General features: G+C 48.4%; 1 protein-coding gene across 6 annotated transcripts in view; it reads right to left on the minus strand.

The window, feature by feature from the left end:
- The window catches only part of CSDE1 (cold shock domain containing E1), a 1384522-nt gene that overhangs the window by 1103168 nt on the left and 256250 nt on the right, over positions 1 to 25104 (minus strand). For 4 of the 6 annotated variants that reach the window (XM_069633411.1, XM_069633408.1, XM_069633409.1 and 1 more), the window contains 2 exons: positions 2222 to 2331; positions 1847 to 1939 (listed from right to left, as the gene is read on the minus strand). In XM_069633411.1, the coding sequence (XP_069489512.1) occupies positions 1847 to 1939; positions 2222 to 2331 (203 nt within the window). The remainder of the gene's footprint in view (positions 1 to 1846; positions 1940 to 2221; positions 2332 to 25104) is intronic. The other 2 variants (XM_069633412.1, XM_069633407.1) reach the window with 1 other exon arrangement.

A 25104-nucleotide genomic window follows, 5' to 3' on the forward strand; every position in this document is an offset into this window, starting at 1 on the left:
CAGCACCCCAACTATTGAAGTCACCCGAGGGTGTAGGTTGTGTCTGTGGGTCATCCCAAAAGGGTACTTACTGATTTAGAAACGAGTGTGTATATTTGTGTGTTGTGTTACATTGCTCCCTTCTGAAGGCGGCTTAGTCTGACTGATAAATTAATAATTGTTTATTCAAGAAACCGTGAGTGTTTGACTACTTGTCACTGTGAATCTTTGTGTAACTCCCCTACAGCTCACATTGACCCCTCTTGAGATAAGTCAGGAGGTCAGGGTTGTTGCAGTGCACCCAAAGGGTACTGCATACAATCTTGCCCAACTGGTGTCCATAGAATATGGAGGGAAAGTTGAAAAAACAGAAATCTTTCCCAACAGTAACACTGGTACTAAAAGGCAATGCAGAATCCCAATTACCGCTAGGATGCAGTATTTCGTACTTCCAGTCAATGGTGGCTTGCAGTACCAGAACATTTGTCAGAATGGAGACCAAGCATGTTCTCAGTGACCTACATTTAATTTCCACAGAAAACGGACAGGAACTCACTTAGAAGTTCTTGAGACAGTTGATACTCTTGGGGTCTTGGGGCCAGGCTCTGAGTGTCTGGCCCCAAGAAGAGATTACCGTATCTAGCTTACCACTTGAACCTTGTCAGCAGCATGCGAAGAGAAGGAGGGTAGGCTCTTAAGAAAAATACAATTGAATTGGAAAATATGACCACAGGTCGGGGAGACGGCTAAATAAAAAGTATGCATCTCTTCCCACCCCACCAACCAAAAAAAAAAAAAATGTCCAACTGAGAAGCTATTCAAACCCCATAAATGGAAAAACAGGAACTGGGCGTTGTCTGTTGGTGATGCACTGGTGGGGGTGGGGATGGTCGTGCAGAGGAATGGGCACATACCAAGCCCTTCTTCGAAGTGTTAAAGTGACAGCACCTTCTCTTGGAGAAGCATTCCTCCTCTCAGCCTCCTCCCACGCCCCCCCCTTCAACCATTTGGTAATGAGGGAGAGCTGGACGATTGAGTACATGACATTTAAAAAGTGAATTTTGGCTACCATCTTATTGAGCTTTAAAGGTTTCAACAATGCAAACTCGACAGTCTCGTGTGTACAGGTACTTAGTGGAAGACAGACCTACTGTACAGCAAACTTAATAGGACACCGCCAACTTCAACAAGTAAACTGAAAACCAATGGCTATAAATATACCCATTTCTGCCAGAACTAGCCTGTTCAACGAAAAATGTAACATTTAAAAACAAAAGCACATTTTCTTAAAAAGAATAACTGTTAGAAAGGCTATTCATTCCCAAATTTAGAAAGGCTAATGCCTAATGTAGAAGCATTTCTACAACTCGCTAGCACATGCTACTGTCTTGAAATAATGGATTAATGTTAGGCTCATTGTCCTACACCAAGAAATAGGTTATTTAGCATGACCTGCAATACAACTTCAAAAGATTTAAGAATGGTTGCCAAACTGTATTTCGGGAAGAAAAGTGCAATAGGCATGTTTAACAATAGTAAACAACAACGAGTTTCTGTCAATTGTCCCGTTTACTATTCACCCATTTTAGGACTAGAATCACCAAAGCATGCCCAAATTACTTTGAAATGGTGATAAAAAAAATCAAGAAGATTATCTTTGAGAAGGCTACAGTTTGGTAAACACGATTTCAGAGGTGAAAACAGGATCCTTTCTTAAAGGAGAGGATTAGTACAAAGGTGCTCCAACTTTCAACTTAAATCTATTTGAAAACTGCAATTTCAGACTTCACAAAAAGGTGTTAGCGTCACTAAATTAGATATCAAACTGATAGATCAGTTAAAAGTTTAAATAAAATGTACGTTTTACCCCGTTACGTTCGTAGCATACACTCCCTGATGGACTCTGACCCGGGGCAGCTGGAGATTTACTCTCTAAGTTGTGAGGAACAGCGCACACAACCTACCGGTCAAAAAAAAAAAAAAAAAGTCTGTTGCTAATCATTAAGGAGCAGCACTGATTTAAATCAACAGCAAATCAATGCCCAAGTCCAAGCTCGGACACATCGATGGACGATTTTACATAATAGAATTGCATGCTATTAACATTAGTAAAATGGTACAAGACCTTGGTATAAAAAAAAAATCCCACACCATTTTAGGGTTCGACAGCAGTAGTAGCCTTCAAATTCCCAGATTATAAAACTTCATAGAAGATTAGCATGCACAAATAGATACAACTCACTTGGCCCGTTATTCGTTCCTCCGGTAATATTTCGGGTTTGATCTTTACCAATTTAACAGCAATGGGTTTTCCAGTGCGTCTGTCTGATGATACTTCAAATTCAACATCATCTACAATAAAACATGCAGATTAGTTTATTGGTCAATCACAACGTACAGAGGAAATTGCTTTTAAAAGATCGTAACACCCAGGTACATTAAGCAGGGCTAAAAATGGGGGTGGGGAGCAGAATGCATCCAGACTTCAGCAGATTAAAGCAATCTCACAAGTATGCCTGGTCCGATTCATTTAAGAGTTGCAAACACACATACCTTCAATAAGGACCTCAAAATGTGCACTTGCCACTAACTGGTGATAAATGACTGCCATTAATAAATGGTGTGCGGTGTATATGTATACAACTGAAGTGACTATAGCTGGCTAGTAGCTTGCAAATGTTCTGCTTTAGCTCTGCTTTAATAATCAAACGCTACAATAGCACCTAAAACCCTCTCCCTAATTAGTGCGAGGAGCCAGAAATGAGACGCAGAGAGAGCACTCAGTTTTGGCTATACATTTTTTCAAAAATAAAAGGGGTTGGGAAATGCCTTGTTGTCCCTACCCTAAAAGGCATTTCCCTACCTCACCAAAAAACTAAGGGCCTGTCCTGTGTCATGATGTCCAAAGCGAAAGGTTATTTGCCTGCAATCCTACCCTAGCCCTCACTCTCTGAAATGAACACTAATGTGATATGGGTAATGAATTTGAGCTTGAAAGTGCACAAATGTGAAAGATTAAAATGAAAAATGTAATGCCAACACAAATGTTCACAGCTCAAGGGGATCGCTCCCTTTCCCAGGTCACTGTTCACCACAATGAATCAATTACACAACCTCAGTTCTTTATGGCCTCAAAGGATACTTACTTCCCTTTGGCATCGCAGGTTCACTCCTTGGAGCAGTCTACCTTCGCCAGATCTCTTTAAAGCACTTAGACACGCCTAAGGGCACAAGTCTTCCTTTGGTTGTTTACAACAGACTTGACTTTGCCTATTGGTCTCCCCTGCTATGACTTTCATGTGACTTCCTTTTACACACTTGCAAACATGACTTAGCCTGGTGTCCTGGTATACTCTACTGCCATGAATGTTCTCGTGTGGCTGCGCTTAAAATACTTGCAAACCTTGCCTTTGCCTCGCATTCACCTTGTATGCCTCGCATTCACCAAGTTGTCCTTGGCTTTGTCCAGATCTTCTTTGGCAAATGGGTCACAGCTCTCCAGGGTCCCACCTCTCCTGCAGTCGAGCTGGCTTTGTTCTGCTGCTCCTGCCTCCATCGCGGCTCCAGTCTTGCTATGCAGCCGTTCTCAGTGCAGGCGGCTTCAGTGCTGCTGCTCGATTCCCAAAGCCTTCCAGGGAGACTTCATTCTTCCTGTCCCAGTTCTGACACATCGAACCAGCATAGGCAGTATTTCTCCCTTTTGTGTCCCGCTGAGCCCACTGGCTCCACAGTCTTCACTGTGGCTCAATGGTCCCTCGGTCTGCTCAGAGAAAGCTTTCCCAGGCAGTGTTTCCTTCCGCCATGCTGGTTGGAATTTTTAAATGTCACAGCAGCTATCACAGGTTTGCAACCACTACAGTGCGTGAAGCACCTCTGACTCATTGATCTTCAATACTCCGTCCAGCCTCCTCGTCCCAGTATTTCTATGCACATGGGATTGATCGGTAGTTGTTGGAAGCTTTTTCATTGGATATTGAAATCTATCAGTATATTTGAGAACAATCACAGTAAGGGGACTTCCCTAAAAGAGAAAGGTGACATGTGCTTTTACTAGACCATGCTGTGTCATCCCAAGGTTCGCCTATGTGGTCTTCCCTCATAGCCGCCCCCAGAGTTAGGATCAGAAAGCATCTGCCTCACCATGGCCACATATGGCGAGGTTTTCCCCCCACGGAGGTAGTGAGGACATTGGCAGATTCATCACAGTAACAACATTGAAACCCATCATTCAACAGCTGCCTCACCACAGATCCTGCTTAAGAGAAATTCCAAGCCTTGCACAAGAATTCCTCATCAGGTAGCCATCAGTGCTTTTCTGGCACCGCTGGCTGGAACACATCTTTGACACATGCAAAAGGTACCTGGCCAGTGGTCTATATTCTCCACCTACCATCAATCGTTTTCTGCTATACACATTTATCCTTTCTGATTTAAAACCCCGCTATTGAAATGAGCCGGGGAGGATACAAGGAGTTTATGGCAGTCTGATTTAAATGGCACGAACTGCTAGGCAGGAGATGAACATTTAATCAGCTTATGAGACTGCCTTTAAACTTTCACAGGTTAACAAAAAGGGGTCAGATGCTGTGATGAAGCCCATAGTTGCCATAACGATCCAATTTGTAGGTGCTTATCCAGTCCAGTTTTAGTCTTTGCTTTCGAGGACTCGTCTTGAGTTTTAGAATGGAAAAAGCAGCACTACAAATTCTAGAGTATGAATAAACCAGGACTGCATATACACCTACATATATGGAAATGGATCATATTGGCAACTATGGCTGTCCACCTAGTAGGGCCCCACAGGAATTTTGCTACTGCCAAATAGACCAGTTTCATAATGTTGGTGCTCCAATTAGGGCTTTGCTACAACAATTTCAGCATTACTAACAACAAGTTATTTCGAGATCAAGATCTTAAACCTGGAAAACATCAGCTGAATTCTTAAATACTAAATATCTCCATCCTTGTCCAGAGCACAAAACATAGGATGGTAAACTCTACTTAATTGTAAGAACATTAAATACTTTCATAGAATAAAAGTTTGTTTTTCTGTAATTCCCCGACCAAAGAAAGCATGGTACCTCAAATGCATTTCTGCACCTCTTTGTACAGAGCAAACAAAAGAGGAATGTTATGTTGATTTGCACCGGGTAACGCTACCACCCAGGGGCAGTCTCCCGGCGCTTGCATGGCTCTGCAAGTGAGAAGGTGGGGGATGGAGTGGGGGGTTAGTGGGGAAAGGGTGAGATGATAGGATAGGTTATTTATAACGTGCTTAATACACAGAAGTTTCTAAGCACGGACCCGGGGATCGAACCTGTGGTGCTCAGTTTCGTTTCCAAGGCGAGCACGTTGCCCCCAAGCTATCCTCCAGAGATAGGGTCAGAACTAGGAGGAACAGGAGTCTGCAAGTGTTTTGGATGTGGGAGGCCTCGTGTATTGGAACTGTATGGGTAAGATTCAGTGCCTCGGGTGTGTGGTAGTTGTGTTGTGTGGTTATGATGGGTTGGTTGCGTGCACCGTTAGTGTTCATAAGGGATCCAGAGTCACAGCTGGTGGTAGCTTTAAGATAATCCAGCATCTTGGTGTGTAGTTGCATTGTTGATTTTATGGCCTATGTTGGTGGTTCACTGTAGGTGTGGATATAGTAATGGTTCGATTTATGTGGAGTGTGGCTAGTGCAGGTCTGGTGTGGCGTCAATTATGCAGGAGGAGAAGGAAGGAAAAGGGGGTTAGTAAAGTCAGACACCTTGATGGAGCCTCTGGCACAGCCCTTTGGATGCAGCTTGAAGTTATCTAGCCAGGTTCTTGTTTGTGTTTCTTTTGGCCCATCTAGTCTCCTCTCTAGTTCGTTGGAGTTGCAGTTATCCCTTCAAGAATGTCATGGTCTGCTGAATAGGCAGATTTTGAGCAGTTGCTGGATCTTATTTCCCTTCCTGGGCAAAACCAGCTAATCTGGTCTTGGAGGAATTAAGCTCCTTGTTTGTGCAAGGCTTTGTGGGCAATGCAGAGTGCTTTGAATTTGATGCGCTTTTTTACTGCTAACCAATGTAGGCTTTTCCGTGCTGGAGTGATTTGGTCTCTTCTGTTGAGTCTTAACAGGTTCCTGGCCACTGTGTTTTGTATCCTTTGGAGTTTTTTGGCAATTCCTAGGTAGAGGCTGTTTGCATAGTCAATTCTCTTGATTATCAGGATTATGAGGGTTCTGTGGGGGGGAGGGAGGAGAGGGATGGGAGTAATCCTCTCAGTCATAAGAGGAAGAAGCATTTTTTGGCAATTAAGTGGACTTGTGGTTCCAGTGATGTCCTTTGTCCATGAGTATTCATAGGTTATTTACTACATCAGTAGTCTCTGGTGGAATTTCCATGCCTATCGGCCAGTCCAGTTGTGGGTTTCCTCCATCGAATCCTGTGGGTGGGAGCATTATTTCTGGTTTTTGCCAGGTTAAGTTTGAGGTTGTTCGTTGTCATCAGTTGAAGGTGTCCGAGGTAGATGCCTGAAGCAGTTGGTGAGGCTATTGCGTTTGGTTTGTGTGTCGTCCACATAGTTGTAGGCGGCACGTCCGTGGGTTCAAATGATTTTCATCAGTCAGCACATTTAGATGTAGAGAAGTAGTGCGGAGAGGCTGTATCCCTGAATGACTCTGCAGGATATCTTTTTGGTGTTTGAGGTGAACGGTGGTAGGTTCTTTTGGTTTGTTGGGAATGAGGTAAGCCACTTTAGTGCGGATTCCTTTATGTCACATTCCATCAATCTTTTTATTAATGTTGCATGGCTGACTGTCAAAAGTCGCTGATGTTATTTGGCATTTATATAGCGCTCTATATAGCATTGGTATGACCTCAAAGAGCTTGTGGGTTCAACGCCCTCAGGGACCGTAGTCCAGGTCAGTTGAGAGAAAAGGGAATCATAGGGTGCTCTCAATATGTAAGCAGCTGATGTGATTGCCCGATGGTAGCTGCATCCTAGCATTCAGGTTGGTCTCCGAGACTGGATTCTGGCGGCAATAAGCCTGTGTAGGACACGTGTGCAGCTAGGCCATTTTTTGTGGGGTATAGCTGTGTTCTAGCAGGATGTTGGGTGTTCATGGAGTATTGTTTGTATGTGAGCAGCTAGGCTGAAAGTGAGGGGTGAAGCTGCACTATTGTGTGTTGGTGTAGAGTAGAGAGTGAGCATAGGGAGAGGGGAGTGTATGGAGTGGATGTTTAATACTTACAAGCCAGCTTTTCTGGATTACATTTACACGTTTCGGGATGGCTGTGCTCCGAGGAGATGGCACGGGAGGCAACTAGGCATGTTTAGTAGACTCAGAAAGTATATAGTCAGCAGTCATATCAAGCGCTTGCAGGACGCTAAGGTTGTAATCTATGGAACAAGTTACTTACATGAAAGTGTTGTTCCCCCCAGCATGGGTTCACATGCTCATGAATATACCCAGTCAGGCTGGGAATCCTTGGTAAAGCAAAAAAACCAGTTTCATTTCTGAACTGTCTTTCTCCAAACTTCTAATCATTGGTCGCTAGGTCATACTGCCCCCAGCCAATGACTGCCCTATACCTAAGCCCTCCTCTGGCAGCCATCTTCAGATTTGGTAGCACGTAAAGTGAGAAGAGCCACAGAGGGGTAGGCGGGAGGGGTTGCATGTGAATCCATGCCAGACCCATGCTGGAGAAAAGTTACAGGTAAGTAACTTGTTCCTTCTCCAGCATGGGGTCTGGCATAGATTCACATGCTCATGAATAAATACATAGCAGTACACATGCACAACATAAGCATCTCTTACCTCACCAGGCTCACCTTCAAATAAACAGGTTGCACAGCATTGCTTGGCAAACTCTGGACTCCTTCCTGGAATCCTGTTGACGCAGTAGAATTTTGTGAAGGTGTGCGTCGACCTCTGCGTAACAGCCCTGCACATGTCCAGCAGGGGCACACCAGACAGGAACGCTGAAGTTGCAGCGATCGCTGTGGTTGAATGGGCTCTCGGACGGTCAGGCAACGGTCAGTTCGCCAACCGGTGACAAAGGGAGATGTAGCTGGAGAGCCACCTGGAAATGGAAGCCTTGGAGAGGGCCTTCCCATAGTTTACAGGGCCAAGTTCACAAAAGGCTGCAACGTCTTGCGGAAACTTTGTGCAGTCCACATAGAACTTCAGTGCTCTAGCCACATCTGCTGTACAGTAGATCAACTTGACCCCAGCCGAAGTACGAACTAGTGGCAAGAGCACAGAGCAGAGAGTCGGCGACGGTGTCCTTCACTCCCGCTAGATGAAACGGGATGAGGAACATACCCTGGGCTACAGCCCAGGGCCATAGGTCCTGCGCCTCTTTGGAGAGCGCTGGGATCTGGTGCAGTTATGGAGAAATCTCAAATGTGCCAATTCCTTCCACCTTAGGGACCCCCCCCAAGCAACTTTGCTGGATTTTGAGGACTTGATTTTTTTACCTGGAAAGAGCATGAACCTCCCCCCCCCACTCATGTGTTTTGATGTGCGTTTTACATTTGTGTTCTTGGATTATGGAGTTTTAGATAACTCCATAGCCATCATCTTGTCATGTGTTACACAGCACCCTCAGTGCAGTGACACAGGGATGTCTTAGACTTCCCAAATGTTTAAATACCTTCTCTGGGATAAACTACTGGTTCCCAGAGAATGGGAAGTGAAATTGACTTCACTAGTCTTCTCCTTCTCAATTATTGGAGGCGTGGGCGGACCCACGCAGGCGCTTACCCATCCTAAAGGATGATGTGCACCAGACCCACCAATCGATACTTAGCTCACAAACTCAACTCCTCCCACCGCCCCGTCTGCCTCACAAAATCCAACATCACACTGCTCCTCCTGCCTCTCACGCAGTCACCTCCCAGCAAAGCCCTCCCACTCTGCTCAGCCACACCCAGCACAGTCAACCGAACACTCATCAATTCTCTCTTCAACATGTCTCTCACACCTAAGCAAAACATTTTCCAGTCTCAGGCACCCCACACACCGCACAGTCCCTCGACTCACGCTTCCCCACTCGAAACATACAGTCATTCAGCCCCACATGCCCTATCCTCAACAGATTCAGCATCACCTCCTCCCCCTCCTCCATTCCAGACTCCCCGCATCCACCTTCACCGACACTTTCCCACGAACACCAAACATCCACCTGCCCTTCACCCCACTCACCTTCACTAGTCTTTTCCAAATTCCTAGATCCAGCACACACTATGTTACAATGGAGTGCTGGAGGGGTTACATAGTATCCCGTGTCTAAACATTCATGTAGCAGTCAAATGCTTCCCTTTCCTACTGGAAAGGCTGGTGGCAGTGGCTTTACAAAGAACTACCATGATTTTTCCCAACCACTGGTAGCTAAAAGTCACAGGAGCCATGTTTTTCAAGATGGTGCCTTAAGCCCCTTTGTTTAAACTGGTTCTGGTCTTTTTTCACCATTTCTTTTTGGAACAGTCATTGTGTTTGTCTCTGCGTACCAAACCAGGTTTGGGCCTTTTATTCGTGTGCCTTTGGCGGGCTTCAGGACTGAAGTCCGCCCTTGGCATCTGAGTGTCTGGGGTGGGCAGGAAGTGAGGTATGTGCCCGAAACTCCTTGTGCTTAGTCTCCCAGGAGACCTAAATGCACTCTGGCGCGATTGGCTGGCTAACTGTCCGGCAAGGACAGCCACCCTGCTGGGGGAGTGGCAGCTAGGCTGGAATGAATGGGAGAAAACTTTAAAAGGAGAGGGTCTTGTGGACTAGAAGGCAGAGTCGACCACTGGAATGAAAGAACGAACACGAGCTGGAAAAGGACGGCTGCTGCAACCACTGGACCGTTAGTTTGCCCGGTGAAGCCCAGAGCAGGAAGGCTGACGATAAGACGAGGCACCTCCACTGAAATCTTTGGAAGATTCTTGGGATTTGCTGCCCGAGGTCCAAAAGGACGGCCGTCACTGTTAAACGTGCCCAAGGCACGAGCCGTCTGTGTCCGTCTAGATGGCTTGAAGAGACTCATCTAAGGCCTTCCAGAACAAATTGTCCCCGAAGGGCATGTCCAACAACCTTGACTGAATGTCTTGACGAAAATTGGTGGCCCTAAGCCAGCCCCGCTGTAAAAGCAAAACGCTGTTGCCCATTTGGCAGAACCCTGTGTCAGCGATGTCCGTGACCACTTTGATGGCATGGTACGATGTCACCTAGCCTTCCTGCAGTATCTCCAAAGCTTGCGATCTCTTGTCAGGGAGGAAATCCAGATTGGGAGCGATCTTGAACCACAGCTCCCGGTCGTAATGTGACAATGGCGAGAGCGTTGGCGGCCTTGACGGTAGTCGCCGCAGACGAGATAACCAGTCGACCCATGGCATCCAACTTCTTCCCCTCACTGTCCAGGGGGTTTGGGGGGGTGGTCTCGAAGCCTCCGAAGGAGGAACCTGAAGACGACTTCTTGGCTGCTGCTGACACCAGTCGGGTGACTGTTGGGTCCACAAGCACTTGGGCGCAGAGTCCGGCACCCTGTATTTCTTCTTATAGCGGGGTCCCTCTTCGCCGGGGCCGTGGAAGGGTTCTTCATGAGGGACAATGCCTCGTCCCAAATGTCATCCAGGAGCAGGACCGAAAGGACGGTCTTCCTCTTCACCTCTCGGCACTGGTATAGGAAACACTCCATCGCCTTAGGAACGAGCTGGAAGAGCGAAGCCCTGGCGATCATGGTGTGAAACAAGCCCATCTCATCGGGTGGTGAAGATCTGGAGGTGGCGACAGGCGTCTCTTAGCACGGCCATCATCGCCCGTGCCAGTCATGTCGGGATCGGTCTATCCCTCGGGGAGTGGGGGGGCGAAGCGTGGCAAGGAGATGAGGGGGAACTTTCCTCTTCTCGGACAATGGTTCCCCCGTCGGCACTGGCGCCATGATTGGGGCCGCTGGTGCAACAGGCATCCTCGTCCGTATCTCTGAGACCAGAGTATGCAAAGCTGAGAGAATATCCAAAGAGATATCTCCAGGTAGCCGCTGAAGCAGCTGTGGCAAAGGAGGCGAAACGGTGCCTGCGGCCTAGGCTGGTGACCCAGGCCCTCAACACCCTGCTGCTCCTCCTGTCTCCTCGTCGCCCTCGTCAGAATCCTCGCAGTAGGGCCCGCTCCCGACGTTCCTCTCCTCTAGGATGGTCTGGAGGCAGGTAAGCTCCTCTGAGGAGATATCCGTGCCCTGGTGGGCTACTGCCCTCCTCCCCCCCACCCACTGTGACCAGAGGGGACGGTTTCAGGGAAATGACTGGCATCTTCTCCATGGGCTGAAAAAGAGGACTCCCTCCTGGCAGGCAGAGATACTCTCACCTTCGCGAGGGATGCCACCACTCCTTCGATGGAAGGCTGGGCCTTCTCCGGATGTACCTGGGCCTTCATGGACAGGACAGATCCCTGGTCCTGCTAGACCTTGGTCAACCCCATGGCCTTCTCCTTGGGTGCAGGGTCAGCGCCCTGCTTCCCCCCTTGGCCTTCTCCGGCAGCCGGTCTTGGGCTTCTCCTTGAGTTTGCACGGATGGTCCGACTTCCTCTTTGACGAAGATCAAGCACTACCTGGTGATCAAAGCCGCTGAACTTGCCCTGGCTGCCGAGAAGTCCATCGCAACAGCGCTCCCAGTGACAGCGGACTCACGGTACTTAGCCTTTTGTTGGGCCCCCTTGGCAGGAGTGCCCTCAAAAGGTCTTAAAAGACTGTTCAGCTTTCTTGGAGACAGGGGAGGAATGCTGCTGGGACCCACCCATAGCATGGGCCTTGGCCTGTAGCCATTCCTTCAGCCGCCAATCCCTCAGCCGCCTATGCCGATCCATCAGCGCGCTGGGCACCATCTCCTGGCAAAACACAGTCTTCCTCTACATGCGTTCGGGTACAGGCAGTAGACACATTGGGAATGCCTGTCGTCCAAGAAGATATTCCGCAAGCCAGTCGGAACAAATCTTGAAAAGCGGGGCCGAGTCCTTCTCCTCCGACATGTCCACACGGCATAGGCCTTTAAGCAACTTCTGGAATCCTCCACGAAGAAATGCAACGATATTCACCCTTGAGGGGCGCTGAAGAATCCAAAAATGGATCCCCGTTAATCGGAAGGTAGATCGATGGAGCACAAGGCTCGATTGACCGAAAAAATAAGAGTAAAACTCTCCAAAAGCAACATAAAGCAGTAAAACGCTTGAGCGCTAAGCACAAGGACTCGCAACACTAACGTGTGGTAAAAAAAATCTGAAGATGGCTGCCAGAGGGGCTTAGGTAGAGGGCAGTCATTGGCTGGGGGCAGTATGACCCAGAGACCAGTGATTGGTTGTTATGAGAAAGACTGTTCCGAAATGAAACCAACTGCTTTTTCTTTACTGAGGATTCCCAGCCTGACAGGAAATATTCCTGAGCATGTGAATCCATGCGAGACCACATGCTGCAGAAAGTAACCAGTTTCTGATTCTGTCTCGGTGACTTGGTCGCTTTCAGTGTAGTAATTGCTCGGTATCACCTCAAGCATTTGTCCGCAGGTTGCAGGGTGTCAGCGGCCCTAGGTTGTCTTAATCGGGTTTATAGAAAGAGCCAGGTTTTTAGAGCTTTGCGGCCCATTTAGTCTTGGGTGTATCGAATACGTGGGGGAAGTGAGTGCCACAGAGTTCGAGCCAAGGTAGAGAAGGTGGATCCTCTCATCCTGGCGGAATTGGTGGTTGGAATCACTAGTAAGAGGGCAGTGGTTGATCTCAGGGTGCTTGATGGGAGGTATGGTTTTATCTCATCTTGTAGGTACGTTGGGCCGGTCTTGTGTAGTGCTCGATGGCTAACGCATAGGGTTTTGAAGGAAGCCCTTTGTTCGACAGGAAGCCAATGGAGGGTGCGGAGAGTGAGCGAGATGTGGTCTCTGTCCCAGGGCACGAAGGAGTTTGGCAGCGTTTTGGGCTATTCCGAGTTTAAATGGGTAGGCTGGTGCTCCTGGGTATAAGGAGTTTGCATAGTCCAGTCTTGACATAATAGACATAACAGCAGTGAGCATGTTGGGATAGGTGAGGTAAGGGAAAATGTGTCCAAGAAGTTTGTGGTATTGGCAGGATTTTTTTACATTATTGATCTGACTGGAGAGGGTTAGGCCCGAATCCATAGTGCAGCCAAGGTTTTTGACTATTTTGGAAGTGGGTGCCATTGGATGGGGGTCATGGGAGTGTTTGCGTGAGAAGGGCAATATTGCCGCACACCAGGATTTCAGTTTTGTCAGAGTTCAGAAGGATGTGATTTTTTTTGTCATCCATCAGTCAATATCACTGAGGCAAACTTCGAGGTCGGGACGTGGGTTGGTGCTGATTTGGGGAATTTTTAGGATAATATAGGTATTGTCAGTGTAGTTTTAAAAGGAGAGGTTGCGGCATTATGATTCCTGGTAGAGGACCGATAGAGGTTGAAAAGGAGAGCAGAGAGGCAGGCACCTTGGGGTACTCCAGTGTTCACAGCGCAAGCAGCCGAGACAAAAGGGGAGAGGAAGGCAATTGTTTCCCATTACTGAGGAAGGAGGCAATCTGAGTGCAGAGCCATGGATTCCTAGGGAGTGGAGGCGGTCAAGGAGGATTGAGTGGTTGACCGTGTCAAAGGCTGCCGACGGATCAAGAAGAATCAGCACTGCACAGCAGTCAGTCTGGCGCGACCTTAAGATGATCCCAGATGAAGAGCAGAGTGGTTTCTGTTCCATGGCACGGTCTGAAGCCCAATTGTGCAGGGTCGAGTAGTTAGTTGGATTCTACGAAGCAGTTGAGCTGGGATTATGCAGCTCGGCCAAAGAGTTTCGTGAGAAATCTGGTGTGGAGATCGGCCTGTAATTCTTAGGGTCAAGGGACACCTTTTATTAGAAGCAGTTTGACATGCGCTATTTTAAAGGCTTCTGAAAGGGTGCCAGGGGTGAGGGAGTAGTTTAGTATGGACCTTGCTTGTTCTCCTGTGCAAGTAGAGCAGAATATCAGAAGAGAGGTGGTGCAGGAGTCGAGGGGGTGATCCGGAGGCTCTGCTGCCGGATAGTAGACCTAAGAACTAGTCTCTCGAGATGGGTTGGAAAGAGTCCAAGGTTGGCATTGTGGTAGTCTGGGCAACAGGATCGGGGTAGATGTAGGGCAGGCGGTGAGGGGGGAAGAGTTTGGAGTGAAGGGTTGCCATCCGGTCAAGTGCATTATCGTAAAGAACGTAGGGAGAGGGAGTCGCATAGAGTTGTGTGTAGGGTGGTTTGGGCAGATGTGCAAGTAGGTTTCACAAATTCAGTGATGATCTTGTGGAATACTTTGCTTCTGCTGCCACAGTTCAGAATATGTTTATTCCAATAGGCCTTTGGGATCTCAAATTTGTAGTTCTGGTGGAGGGCGAAAATAGATCTGAGAACGGTTTTAGATGCTCGCCATTTGCAAAAGAGTTATTTTGACTTCTGAAATTTTTCAGGTGGGGCGTGAAGGTTGTGTCATGGGGTTGTTTGGCATAACAAACCAGATCTTGAAATCTCCCAATAGTGAGAGAGTAGGGTGATTTACCTGAATGGTGGCTATTGAGACATATTGTTGGCAAAATGTCTGTCATATCCAGGGGGTCCGTATGAGTAGGAAGCTGCGAGTGTTTTACTGGAAGGGATGCACTCTTAGCGTTGCAAGTCTGGGTTTTGACCAGTGAAATGGAGAAATGAGGTTTGTAGAGTATTGCCACTGCGCTACTTCTGGAAGGTCTGTTGTGGGCGATAAGCGAGTAGCCAGCCTAATGCGAAAACGGTGCAGTCAGAGAACTAGGTTTCAGTGATAAAAATGAGGTCAGGATTGTCAGAGGATAGGCGGTCAAAGATGGTGTGTTTTTCTTGCTATAGAGCGGGCATTGAAAAGAATGCATGCGACTTCATGAGGGGAGGAGATTTTCATGGCGCTCTTCGCTGGGAGTGCTCAGTGGACATTGGTGCCCAGACCACATGGGTGTCCAGTGAGATGGGAGGGGTGGTAGTATCAGTCTGTTTGGTCAAGATTGACATAGGGTAGGGTGAGTGGGTTAGATTGATGGGGAGCGGGAAGAGTAGGTGGGCGGTGGTAGGTATGCGAGAGACGTGATGGGAAGGATCAGGAGGGTGGCAAGTGGTGCACTTGTGGTGTGAGGGGTTAGGCGAGTTTGTGGTTCGAGTCTGGAGGGCACTGGGGGTTTAGGTGTGCTGGGTGAGAAGTCGGGTTTGGGTGTCAAAGTAGTGCAAGAGGGTAGGAGGGTCAGAGGGATGGGAGGTTGACGGCTGACTTCAGTTCTGTTTTTTCATATTTTATAGTCAATGGATTTTAATTAATGTCGTGCCTCTTTTGACCCAAGCCTTAAAAGAATTTAGAGTGTAATTCACGTAAACTGTACTGTGGGGTTGGTTGGGAGGGTCGATGAGGAATACGTGGGAGGAACAATCAATGGAAAGAACGTTACAGTTGGTAAGTAACTTGTTCTTCGAACGGATTGTGTCCTCCCACGTATTCCTCATCTTAGATAGACTCCCAAAGCAGTTTTGTCTCGGAGGTGGGAGTACAGAATTTTTTCAATCGTGTACAGAATGGATTACAGATTTAGCAAACAGACTTCCTTGAGAAGTCGAGTCCACAGCATAATGTTTTATAAATTTATGCATGGATGAACATGTGGCTACTGCACAAATGTCTTGTACAGGGACACCCCTTTTTAGTGCTGTCGATGTTGCCATGCCCCTGGTTGAATGAGCTCTCAATCCATCGGGTGGTTCTTTCCCAGCCAATCTATAACATTCGGTTATAGCCAAAATTATCCATCTAGATAATGTTTGTTTAGTTACCGCAAGTCCCAATTTGCGTCCAGTGTACCCCACAAAGAGTTGATCACACTGACATATTTTTGCTAATCCTGAAATGTAGAAACTAAAAGCTCTTCTGGGATCTAGTCTATGTAACCACTCCTCTTCTTTGCTTGCATGAGGAGGAGGAGGATAAAAAGTAGGTAAAGTTATTTTCTGTGACAGATGAAAGTCCCAAACTATTTTTGGTAAAAAAGATGGTTTAAATCTAAGAACTACTTTGTCCTTCCTTATAAAAGATAGTGTGAGGACGACGACTAGAAAGCGCCTGCAACTCACTTACCCTGCGGGCTAATGTCAATGCTAGAAGGAGTATTGTTTTCAAAGTAAGGAGCCTTAGTGGACAAGAGTGTAAAGGCTCAAATGGAATACATGTGAGAAATTTTAGAACCAAGTTCAAATCCCACACTGGCACCTGGAAAGGTATTGGTGGAAATACATTGTTTAACCCTTTCAAGAATTTAATTATTAAAAAGGTATCTTGAAGTAAGATTCTTCTTCTGAAGAGCGCTTAAAAATAGATAGCGCTGCCAAGTATCCTTTTATCGTACCAACCTGGAGGCCCAGATTAGATAAATGTAACAAAAGATAAAATTGTGGTGATATTACATTGAAATGGGTCCACATTCTTTTCTCTGCACCAGTTACTGAACTTATTCCAATGACACAGATTTGGTTGCTGGCCTTGTGGCCGAAAGCAAAATCTCCATAACGTCATCCGGAAGGTCCCAATCCTTATATCTCAACCTCTCAGAAGCCATGCATGAAGGTTGAGTGTGTTGACCTCCGGATGGAGAACATGGCCTTACTCTTGCGAGAGAAGATCCCCTCTTCTTGGAAGACATTGCAGGGCAGATGGACATGTCCAGAAGGTCCTGGTACCACGTTCTCCTGGCCCAATCCGGGGCAATTAGGATCATGGTTTTCCTGAACTTTCTCAACCTCCTTATTACTTGAGGGGTCACAGGGATTGAGGGAATGCATACAGGAGTGGAAAATCCCAGCCCACTACAAACACATCCCCCAGAGCTCCTCTCGGTGGAAATTCCCTTGAGCAGTACTGCTCGCACTTCCGGTTGGTACTGGTCGCGAACAGATCCACTTGAGGGGTTCCCCAAAGGGCGAAGATCACTTGAAGGACTTCCTGAGCTATCTCCCACTCGTGGGAGACTGTAGTCTGCCTGCTCAGAGCGTCCGCGGCTTTGTTTTGCTCTCCGGCTAGATGAATTACTGATAGAGAGCTCCCTTCTTGTATTGCCCAGAACCAGAGTTGCATCGCCTCTGCACAGCGGCAGTGGCCCCACTCCTCTTGTTGAGGTAGTACATGGCCACTGTATTGTCATTATCAGGACATTCTTTCCCCGTACAGAGGGCAGGAAGGCCTTCAGCGCTAGTCTGATTGCCCTCAACTCCAAAAGGTTGATGTGTAGTTTGGACTCCAATAGAGACCAATGACCACTGATTATCAGACCATTGGTATGGGCTCCCCACCCTGTGAGTGAGGCATCCGTCACTAAGGTCATCTCCGGCCAAGGTTGCCAAAAAGATTCTCCTCTGAGGATATGATGTCTGCAAGCCCACCATTGTAGATCCTGTGCTACTTTGGCTGGAACCTGTAACAGATCTGACATTTCCCCTGAGAATTGAGACCATTGAGTTCTGAGAGCCCATTGAAGGGATCTCATTCTCAATCTGGCTTCCGCACCAGAAAAATGCAGCATGCCATCAGACCGAGCAACCTGAGAAAATCGAAGGCCGGAACATACTGGGCATTGTGGAATTTTGTTACTATATGCAGAATGTGGTGAGCTCTCTTCGGGAGGCAAAGCTTTGCCCGAGCAAGTATCCAGGACTGCTCCGATAAGACATGCATTACTTACCGTAAAAGCATTTGATGATTGTATCTGCTTAGATTCACATGCTGTGCATATGGTCCGACATCCAGTGGTAACCGCGGAGTATTGCATCTGGACCGAAAGGGGACATCGGCATAGGCGTGTCTGAAACACTATCCCTATCGTGACATGTGTATTAACAAAAATCCCTCACGCGCCGAGGTCCCTCCAATTGTATTTTTTCTGCCATGAGGGAACCCAAGGCTATAGTGAGTGAGTACATGGAGAGAAAGTAGTAAGAAGTCTATGTTCCTTCCACCCGAGCGGGGAGGCAGCGATGGCGCATGTGAATCTAAGCAGATACAATCATCAGAAATGCTTTTACGGTAAGTAATGCATGTCTTCTGATGCTTGTTAATCTGCTTAGAATCACATGCTGTGCATAGACTAGCGAGCAGTACCCGGAGTTGGAGGTGGGTAGTGAGAAGGAACAGTAGAAAAAAGATGTCTTAGTACTGCTTGTCCCACCTGAGAATCAGACCTAGAATGAGTGTCTAGGCAATAGTGTTTTGTAAAGGTGTGTACAGAACTCCAGGTTGCCGCTTTGCAAATGGACTCTAGGGGAACATTTGCAATGAATGCTATGGATGCCCCAGTGCCTCGAGTAGAATGTGCTCTAGGCTTTAAGGGCAGTTCTCTCTTTGCCAGAGTGTAACATAGTGTGATGCATTTGACAATCCACCTTGATATTGCTGATTTAGAGACAGGGTCCCCTTCTCTACCAGCTGCCACTGAAACAAAGAATTGTTTAGTTTTCCTCAGTGGTTTAGTTCTATCCATGTAGAACATGACTGCCATGTGCACATCTAGTATGAAGGCTTCTTTCGGCCATGTTAGTAGGTCTCTGGAAGAACGTGGGTCGTTCGATTGACTGGTTCACATGAAACTTCGAAATAAATTTCGGCGCAAATCTGTGATGAGTGCGCAGAACTACTTTATCTTTGTGGACTGTAACAAAGGGGTCCAAAACCGAGAGGGCCTGTAGTTCGTTAACTCTTCTGATAGAAGTGATAGCTACTAGAAAGGCTGTCTTGCAAGTCAGGTCTTTCAGACTAGCTTTATGCATAGGCTCAAAAGGGGGTCCCATGAGCCTAGTTAAAACCACATTTAGATCCCACCCAGGGGCTGGGTGAGTGATGGGGGGATACATTCTTTTAACCCCTTCCATAAAGGCTTTAATCACAGGTATTTTTCACCACGAAACCTTCTGCTGTGACGTGGTGTAGGCTGACAACGCCGCTAGGTGAACCTTTAAGGAATTGAAGACTAACCCATAGTCCAACAGATGGGTTAGATATAACACAATGTGTGAAGGCGAACAATCAGTGGGATTGAAGCCTTTGGAACGTTTCCATTTGCTGGCATAGCAATAACGTGTGTTAGGCTTTCTTGCCTCCCTCAGTATGTCCTTGCATCTTTGAGGGAGTTGCAGATGTCCAAACTCTGACTTCAGGAGCCAGGCTGCTAAAATCAGAGTTTGTGGGCATGGGTGCAGAGTCTCCCCACTGTCCTGAGACATGTTGTCCGGGCAGGGCAGCTTGACTGGTGGGGAGAGGGACATTTCCATCAGGTGCGTGAACCAGGGTTGGCAGGCCCTCATGGGAGCCACCAGAATCATGGTGACTGGTTCCTGGTGCATCTTGTGCACTATCTTGTTCAGAAGGGGAGTCAGGGGGGGGGGGGGGGGAGCGTAAACAAATTTCCCTGACCAAGTTATCCAGAGACCGTTCCCCCTTGGATCGGTTCTGGGGGTACCTGGAGGCGTAATCTGGGCATTGGGCGTTCTCCTGAGTAGCGAACAAGCCGATCTCTGGAAACCCCCATTCTGCAAAGACGTTGGATACAATGTCTTCGTGCAGACGCCCTTCGTATTCTTCTGGCAGAGGAAAATCTCTGCCGAGTACGTCTGCCAGAATATTGAGTTCCCCTGGAACAGGTTGGGATATCAGGAACATCTTGTGTTTGAGAGCCCATAGCCAGATGTTTTGGGACAGCTTGTATAGCCCTGGAGTGTGAGTGGCCCCCTGCTTGCTCAGATAATACATTGCTGTTGTGCTGTCGGTTAGGACCAGCACTGTCTTCCCTTGCAGTTGCTCCTGAAAGGCCTTCAATGCTTTGAACACTGTTGGTAGCTCCAGTAGGTTTATATGGTTGGACGCTACCTGAGGGGACCACACTCCGTGCCCTGTCTGTTGAAGCAGGTGAGCTCCTCCTCCTCCTCCTCCTCCTCCTCCTCCTCCTCCTCCTCCTCCTCCTCCTCCTCCTCCTCCTCCTCCTCCTCCTCCTCCTCCTCCTCCTCCTCCTCCTCGGCTTCCACTGCAGGGGCGGTGAAGGGTTTTCCCCTTCAAGAGGGTCTCCCTCGACCACCACTGCAGAGAGAACGAGGGCTGGCGAGACAACTAACAGATCTTCCCATTGTCCGCTGGCCTGACACCACTGGCTGTTGAGCCACTCCTGCATGGGACGCAGGCGCGCGTGTGGGACCAAGTATATGCATGACGCCATCATCCCTAGCAAACGCATAGCTTTGCGTACCGTCACCTTCCGACTGGCTACATACTGAGGAACTTGAGAGAGCATGTTCTGAACCCTCTCGCTGGAAGGGAAGACTAGACCGTCTTCCGTGCGAATTAAGAGCCCCCAGGAACTGTTTTACTTGGCTGGGGACTAAGCTGGATTTCTTTTCGTCGATAGAAAATCCTAGGCTGAACAGTAGGTCCACTGTCCTTTGGGTGTTCGAAAAACAAACGTCGAACGAGCCCCCCCGTGATGAGCCAGTCGTCGAGGTAAGGGTAAACTGGAACCGAAAGTCTGCGCAGGTGTGCTGCTGCCACTGCCAGGACCTTAGTAAACACCTGTGGTGCCGAGGCTATGCCGAAGGGGAGTACCTTGAACTGGTAGTGTTTGTCCTGAATCACGAACCTTAGGAATTTTCTGTGCGCTGGCAGCATTGAAATATGAAAGTATGCATCTTTCATATCCAATGTCATGAAGTCCCCTTGTTTTAGCAATGGGATCACCTTTTGAAGCGTTACCATGCGAAACCTCTGGGGCTTTATGAACTTGTTCGCTGGGTGCAGGTCTAGAACAGGACGCATGGTGAGATCCTTTTTGGTTACAAGAAAGTATATTGAATAAATACCCTCGTTTACCTGAAGAATCGGGACGGCTTCCATGGCGTCCTTTCCCAGCAGCGCCTCCACCTCTTGGACCAGGATCTGCAGATGTTCCGGTGAAAGGCGTCGATGTTTCGGCGGACTGAACTGTGGGGGTCGGGTGAATTCCATGCAATAACCGTGGGTGACCGTCTTTAATACCCACTGGTCTGAAGTTATCCCCTCCCATGCCCTGAGGAAAGATGTTAATCGCCCCCCGACCGGGGAGACATGGGAGGGGACCTGAACTTGGTGGTCATTTCTGACCCGATGTTGACGCACCTCTGGAATTGGAGTCTCTGCCTCTATTGTTTCCGCGCTTCTGGCCCCTCTGGGGGGTAGTAATTGGGGCTTGCAGCCGGTTGACTTGCGTTGAAGTTGCCCGTGCCTAAATTATTTTGAGCGGCGCAGGCTTGTCCTCGAAAGGACCGCCGAGAATTGCTGCCCCTCTGTGAAGAGGTTTTTTGGGAAATTTGGTGCAGCGACTTAATAGTCTCATGCTCCTTCTTGGCTGTCCCGAACGCATCGTCTACCGCCTTCCCGAAGAGGTTGGCCTCTTCTATGGGTTTATTGCTAATGGATGCCTGGGTCTCAGGCCTGAAACCCGACGTGCGCAGCCACGCATGTCTTTAGGAGAGTACCCTGTGCGAGAGACCTGCCTGCTGTCTCTGCGGAGTCCAGGGTATTCTTTACAACATTTTGATAGGCAAGTTTACCCTCCGAGACAATGGCGAGAAGCTTGGCTCTGGCAGGTTCCGGAACCTCCTGAAGGCCTTCCTGGAGTAGGTTCAATTGGGCGTCGACGTAGCTTGCCAGAAATGTTGTGTTATTGGCAATCCGGACGGTATAAGCAGCCGCCGACGTGACCAGTTTGCCTAAGGCATACAACCTTTTGGCCTCCTTGTCCGGGGGTGACTCTTCCGTGGCAAGGGGAACCCCTGCTCTCTTGCGAGTGTTGGTCACCACTAGCGAGTCTGGGATTGCGTGCCCTTTGATGTAGAGTGGGTCGGTGGGGGAGGGCCGTAAGAGTTTTGACCCTTGGGTTCACAGCCCTCGTCTGAGCGGGTGTGAGTAAATAAGGGGCCAGCCATCTCTTTGCAGATCAAGAGAGGGATAGACTGGCTAGCCGCAGGCTTGTCATTAATAATGTTTTCTGTGAAATCCTGTTCAGGCAATGCCTCAATCGTGGCAATTTTAAAGAATTCAAATGGCTTTCAACATGTTGAAAAAAGCAGCGGATCATCCACTGGGGGAGCCTGCCTAACCAGTGTGGATGGGGTAGTGTCGAGGCAAACGATATCAGAATTGTGAGCGTCCTGCTGGTTGTCCTCCCAGTTGTCCGTTGCGCCTTGATCTTCCCCATAATTGTCCAGAAAAGAAGACTCTTCTTCTGTCTAGATGTCTCTATACGTGTCCTTCTGGACATCTTCTTGATAATCAACATAGTGTTGAACATCTAGGTGTTGGGCAACCTGTGTATGAGGGTTAGGGTCTACCCGAGCTTTTTTCGGCGGAGGTTGATCAGAAGCACCGAAAACCTGCTGCAGCCGATCCATATACCCTTCAAATTGCTCCGTGGTCCACTTGGATGATCCAAATGGACACAGCTGAGCAGGAACCGGTTCCTCCGCCCTAAAGCGTTCAGAGGATCTCCTCAGGGTGCTTGAGAGGGGTACGCGGCTCTCTTCGTAAGTCCTCAGGATCGTCTTCCAAAACCGTGGAAAACCTTTTGGCGGATTGGCACAAACTGTGGGCGAAACCGGTACAAGGCCCACCGCCGTAGCAATCCTGTTGATGCTCTTACTGATAGTTACCGTATCTTCGGGGGACAACGCCTCTGATGATGGCTTCCCGGGTAGAGGACTAGTTAGAGGCCTACTCGTAGTTTTCGGGCCTGCGCGGGCCTTGGAAACCTTGAAAGTCGAAGTTTCTTGTTCAGAAACTTCAGCGTGTGTAGTTTGGGGAGTAGCGCCTTTCTTAAGTTTTTTAAGCCCAGTCATGCGCTGCTGCGGATGCGGGGAAGGCTTCGGATCAGATCGATCCGATGGAGCTTGAGCCTTCTTCGACATCGTCGAGGAGGGCACTTGGGTTGTGTGGTGCGATTGTACGCCCCTGTCACCGGGTGCGGTCCCTGTAGCAAGGCCGGAGTCAAGCCTGGAAGGGTCGGGGACGGGCGTGGTGGCTCTAGACTCGTCCGCCTCAAGGTCTACAACGTCCACGTTGGACGTTTGGTCATCCGATGTACCCAGTCACTCTCAGCTGGTGTCGCGGCAGGGGAGGGAGGCTCCACGCGTGACCCATCATATGCGGCACACCGCTTCAACTGGCGCTCCTTAAGGGATTAGGTTTAAGAGTTTATACACCGAACACCGCTTTAGTGCTCTAGTGGGAGACAAGCGTACACAAAGTGTGCTAGTCTTTCCACGGATATCTGACCCTTCACAGAGGGCAGTATCTAAATGGAGTCCTTTCCATAGCAGAAGGGAAGGGTGACGAGACCAAAAAGGAAAGAAGTGGAAAAGAGGAAAGACATCTTATAGCAGTATGGCATACCCCAAGCCCACTCTCCCTACTGTGTAGGCATGCCAGAAGGCCCGACCACATGGAGGTCCGAACGCCGGATCTTAGGTGCCGGAATCCACAGTTGTAGGCGGTTCCCCCGTAGTCTTCGTCGAAGAGGTTCTTGATAGACAAAGTGACTTAACAGGGATTAAACCGACAATTTGGTAAGATAAACAATGTCTCATGAAGAGCTCTGCTATAGGGCGACCAGTTATCTGGGCGGAAAAAAAACAATCTGAGGGACCTCGGTGCGTGAGGGATTTCGGGTACTACACGTCACGATAGGGATAGTGTTTCAGACATGCCTATGCAGACGTCCCCTTTCGGTCCCCCGAAAGACAAGATGCAATACTCCGCGGTTACCACTGGATGTCGGACCATAGGTACAGCATGTGATTCTAAGCAGATTAACAAGCATCAGAAACTGGAGTTTCTGTGATGGTATCAGGTTTGTCTTTTTTAAATTCAGAGAAAACCTTAGTTTGTGAAGGAAGTGACAGGTCTTGGACAGATGATCCTGGGCTTGCTCTGAGGAACGTGCTCTGATCATCCAATCGACCAGATAGGGGTAGACATGAATCCCCATCTCCTGAGACTCGCTGTCACCACCGCCATCAACTTGGTGAAAACTCTTGGGGCGGAGGTTAACCCGAATGGCAGAACTCGAAACTGATAGTGAGAATTGCCAATCACAAACCTTAGGTACTTTGTGCTTGAGATGGATTGGCACATGAAACTAAGCATCCTGAAGGTCCAATGACACCAACCAATCCTGGAGTTGGAGAGCCTGAAGGATCTGAGAAAGTGGCCATCTTAAACTTGTCCTTCCTTAGGAACTTCTTCAAATTTCTCAAGTCCAAAATGGGTCTTAGTCCTCCGTCGTCCTTTGGAATGAGGAAATATGGGGAATACCAACCCTTGTTCCTCTCCGCTACAGGTACATGTTCTATTGCACCTTTCTGTAGCAGGGTTAAGACTTCCTGCAACAGGAGCAGATCCGGATGTTTGACAGAGTTGTATCACAGGGGGCGATTGAGGTTTCTTTAGAAAAGGAAGGCAGTAACCTTGGGATACTGTTTCCAGCGCCCAAGCATCTGAAGTAATGCCCTGCCATTCTTCTAGATGCTGTGAGATTCTGCCTCCCACTGGGGTCTTGTAGGTCAAAACCTCAGTGGTTTTGCGGCGGCAGCGGCTGAAGGGACAGATGCCGCTGCTGGGGCACATCTAGCACCTTTTCATCGTCCCCGAGGAAACTTTCTTTGACCCCTCTAACTGGCCTGCCCTCTTCCAATTGAGGAATAATAACGAAAAGGACGACCCCTGCAGGAAGATGAGCCTGTGTAGGGACGTTGCTGAGGATGTCTTATAGCGGCACAGATTTTGCCGCCACTGGAGGTCTGCAGCTTCTCCAAACTTTCATCCGCTTTGCTGCCAAACAACCTCGAGCCGTCAAAAGGCATATTAAGAAGCCTGGATTGCACATCCGGAGCAAAACCAGACTTTCCTAGCCATGCAAATCTACGTAGCACCGTGCTAGTTGCCTTGGACCTACTGATACTGTCAGCTGTGTCCAACCCTGATTGAATGCATTCCCCGGAGCCTCCTTTCCATCCCTTATAATGGCTCATAGTATATCAGTCATGTCATCATCTTGACAGACTGGTGAACTTCTACCCCACCCCATAAATTCTGTA

The sequence above is a fragment of the Ambystoma mexicanum genome, chromosome 13 (genome assembly GCF_040938575.1).
Source record: "Ambystoma mexicanum isolate Mex_15411 chromosome 13, UKY_AmexF1_1, whole genome shotgun sequence".
NCBI lineage: Eukaryota > Metazoa > Chordata > Amphibia > Caudata > Ambystomatidae > Ambystoma > Ambystoma mexicanum.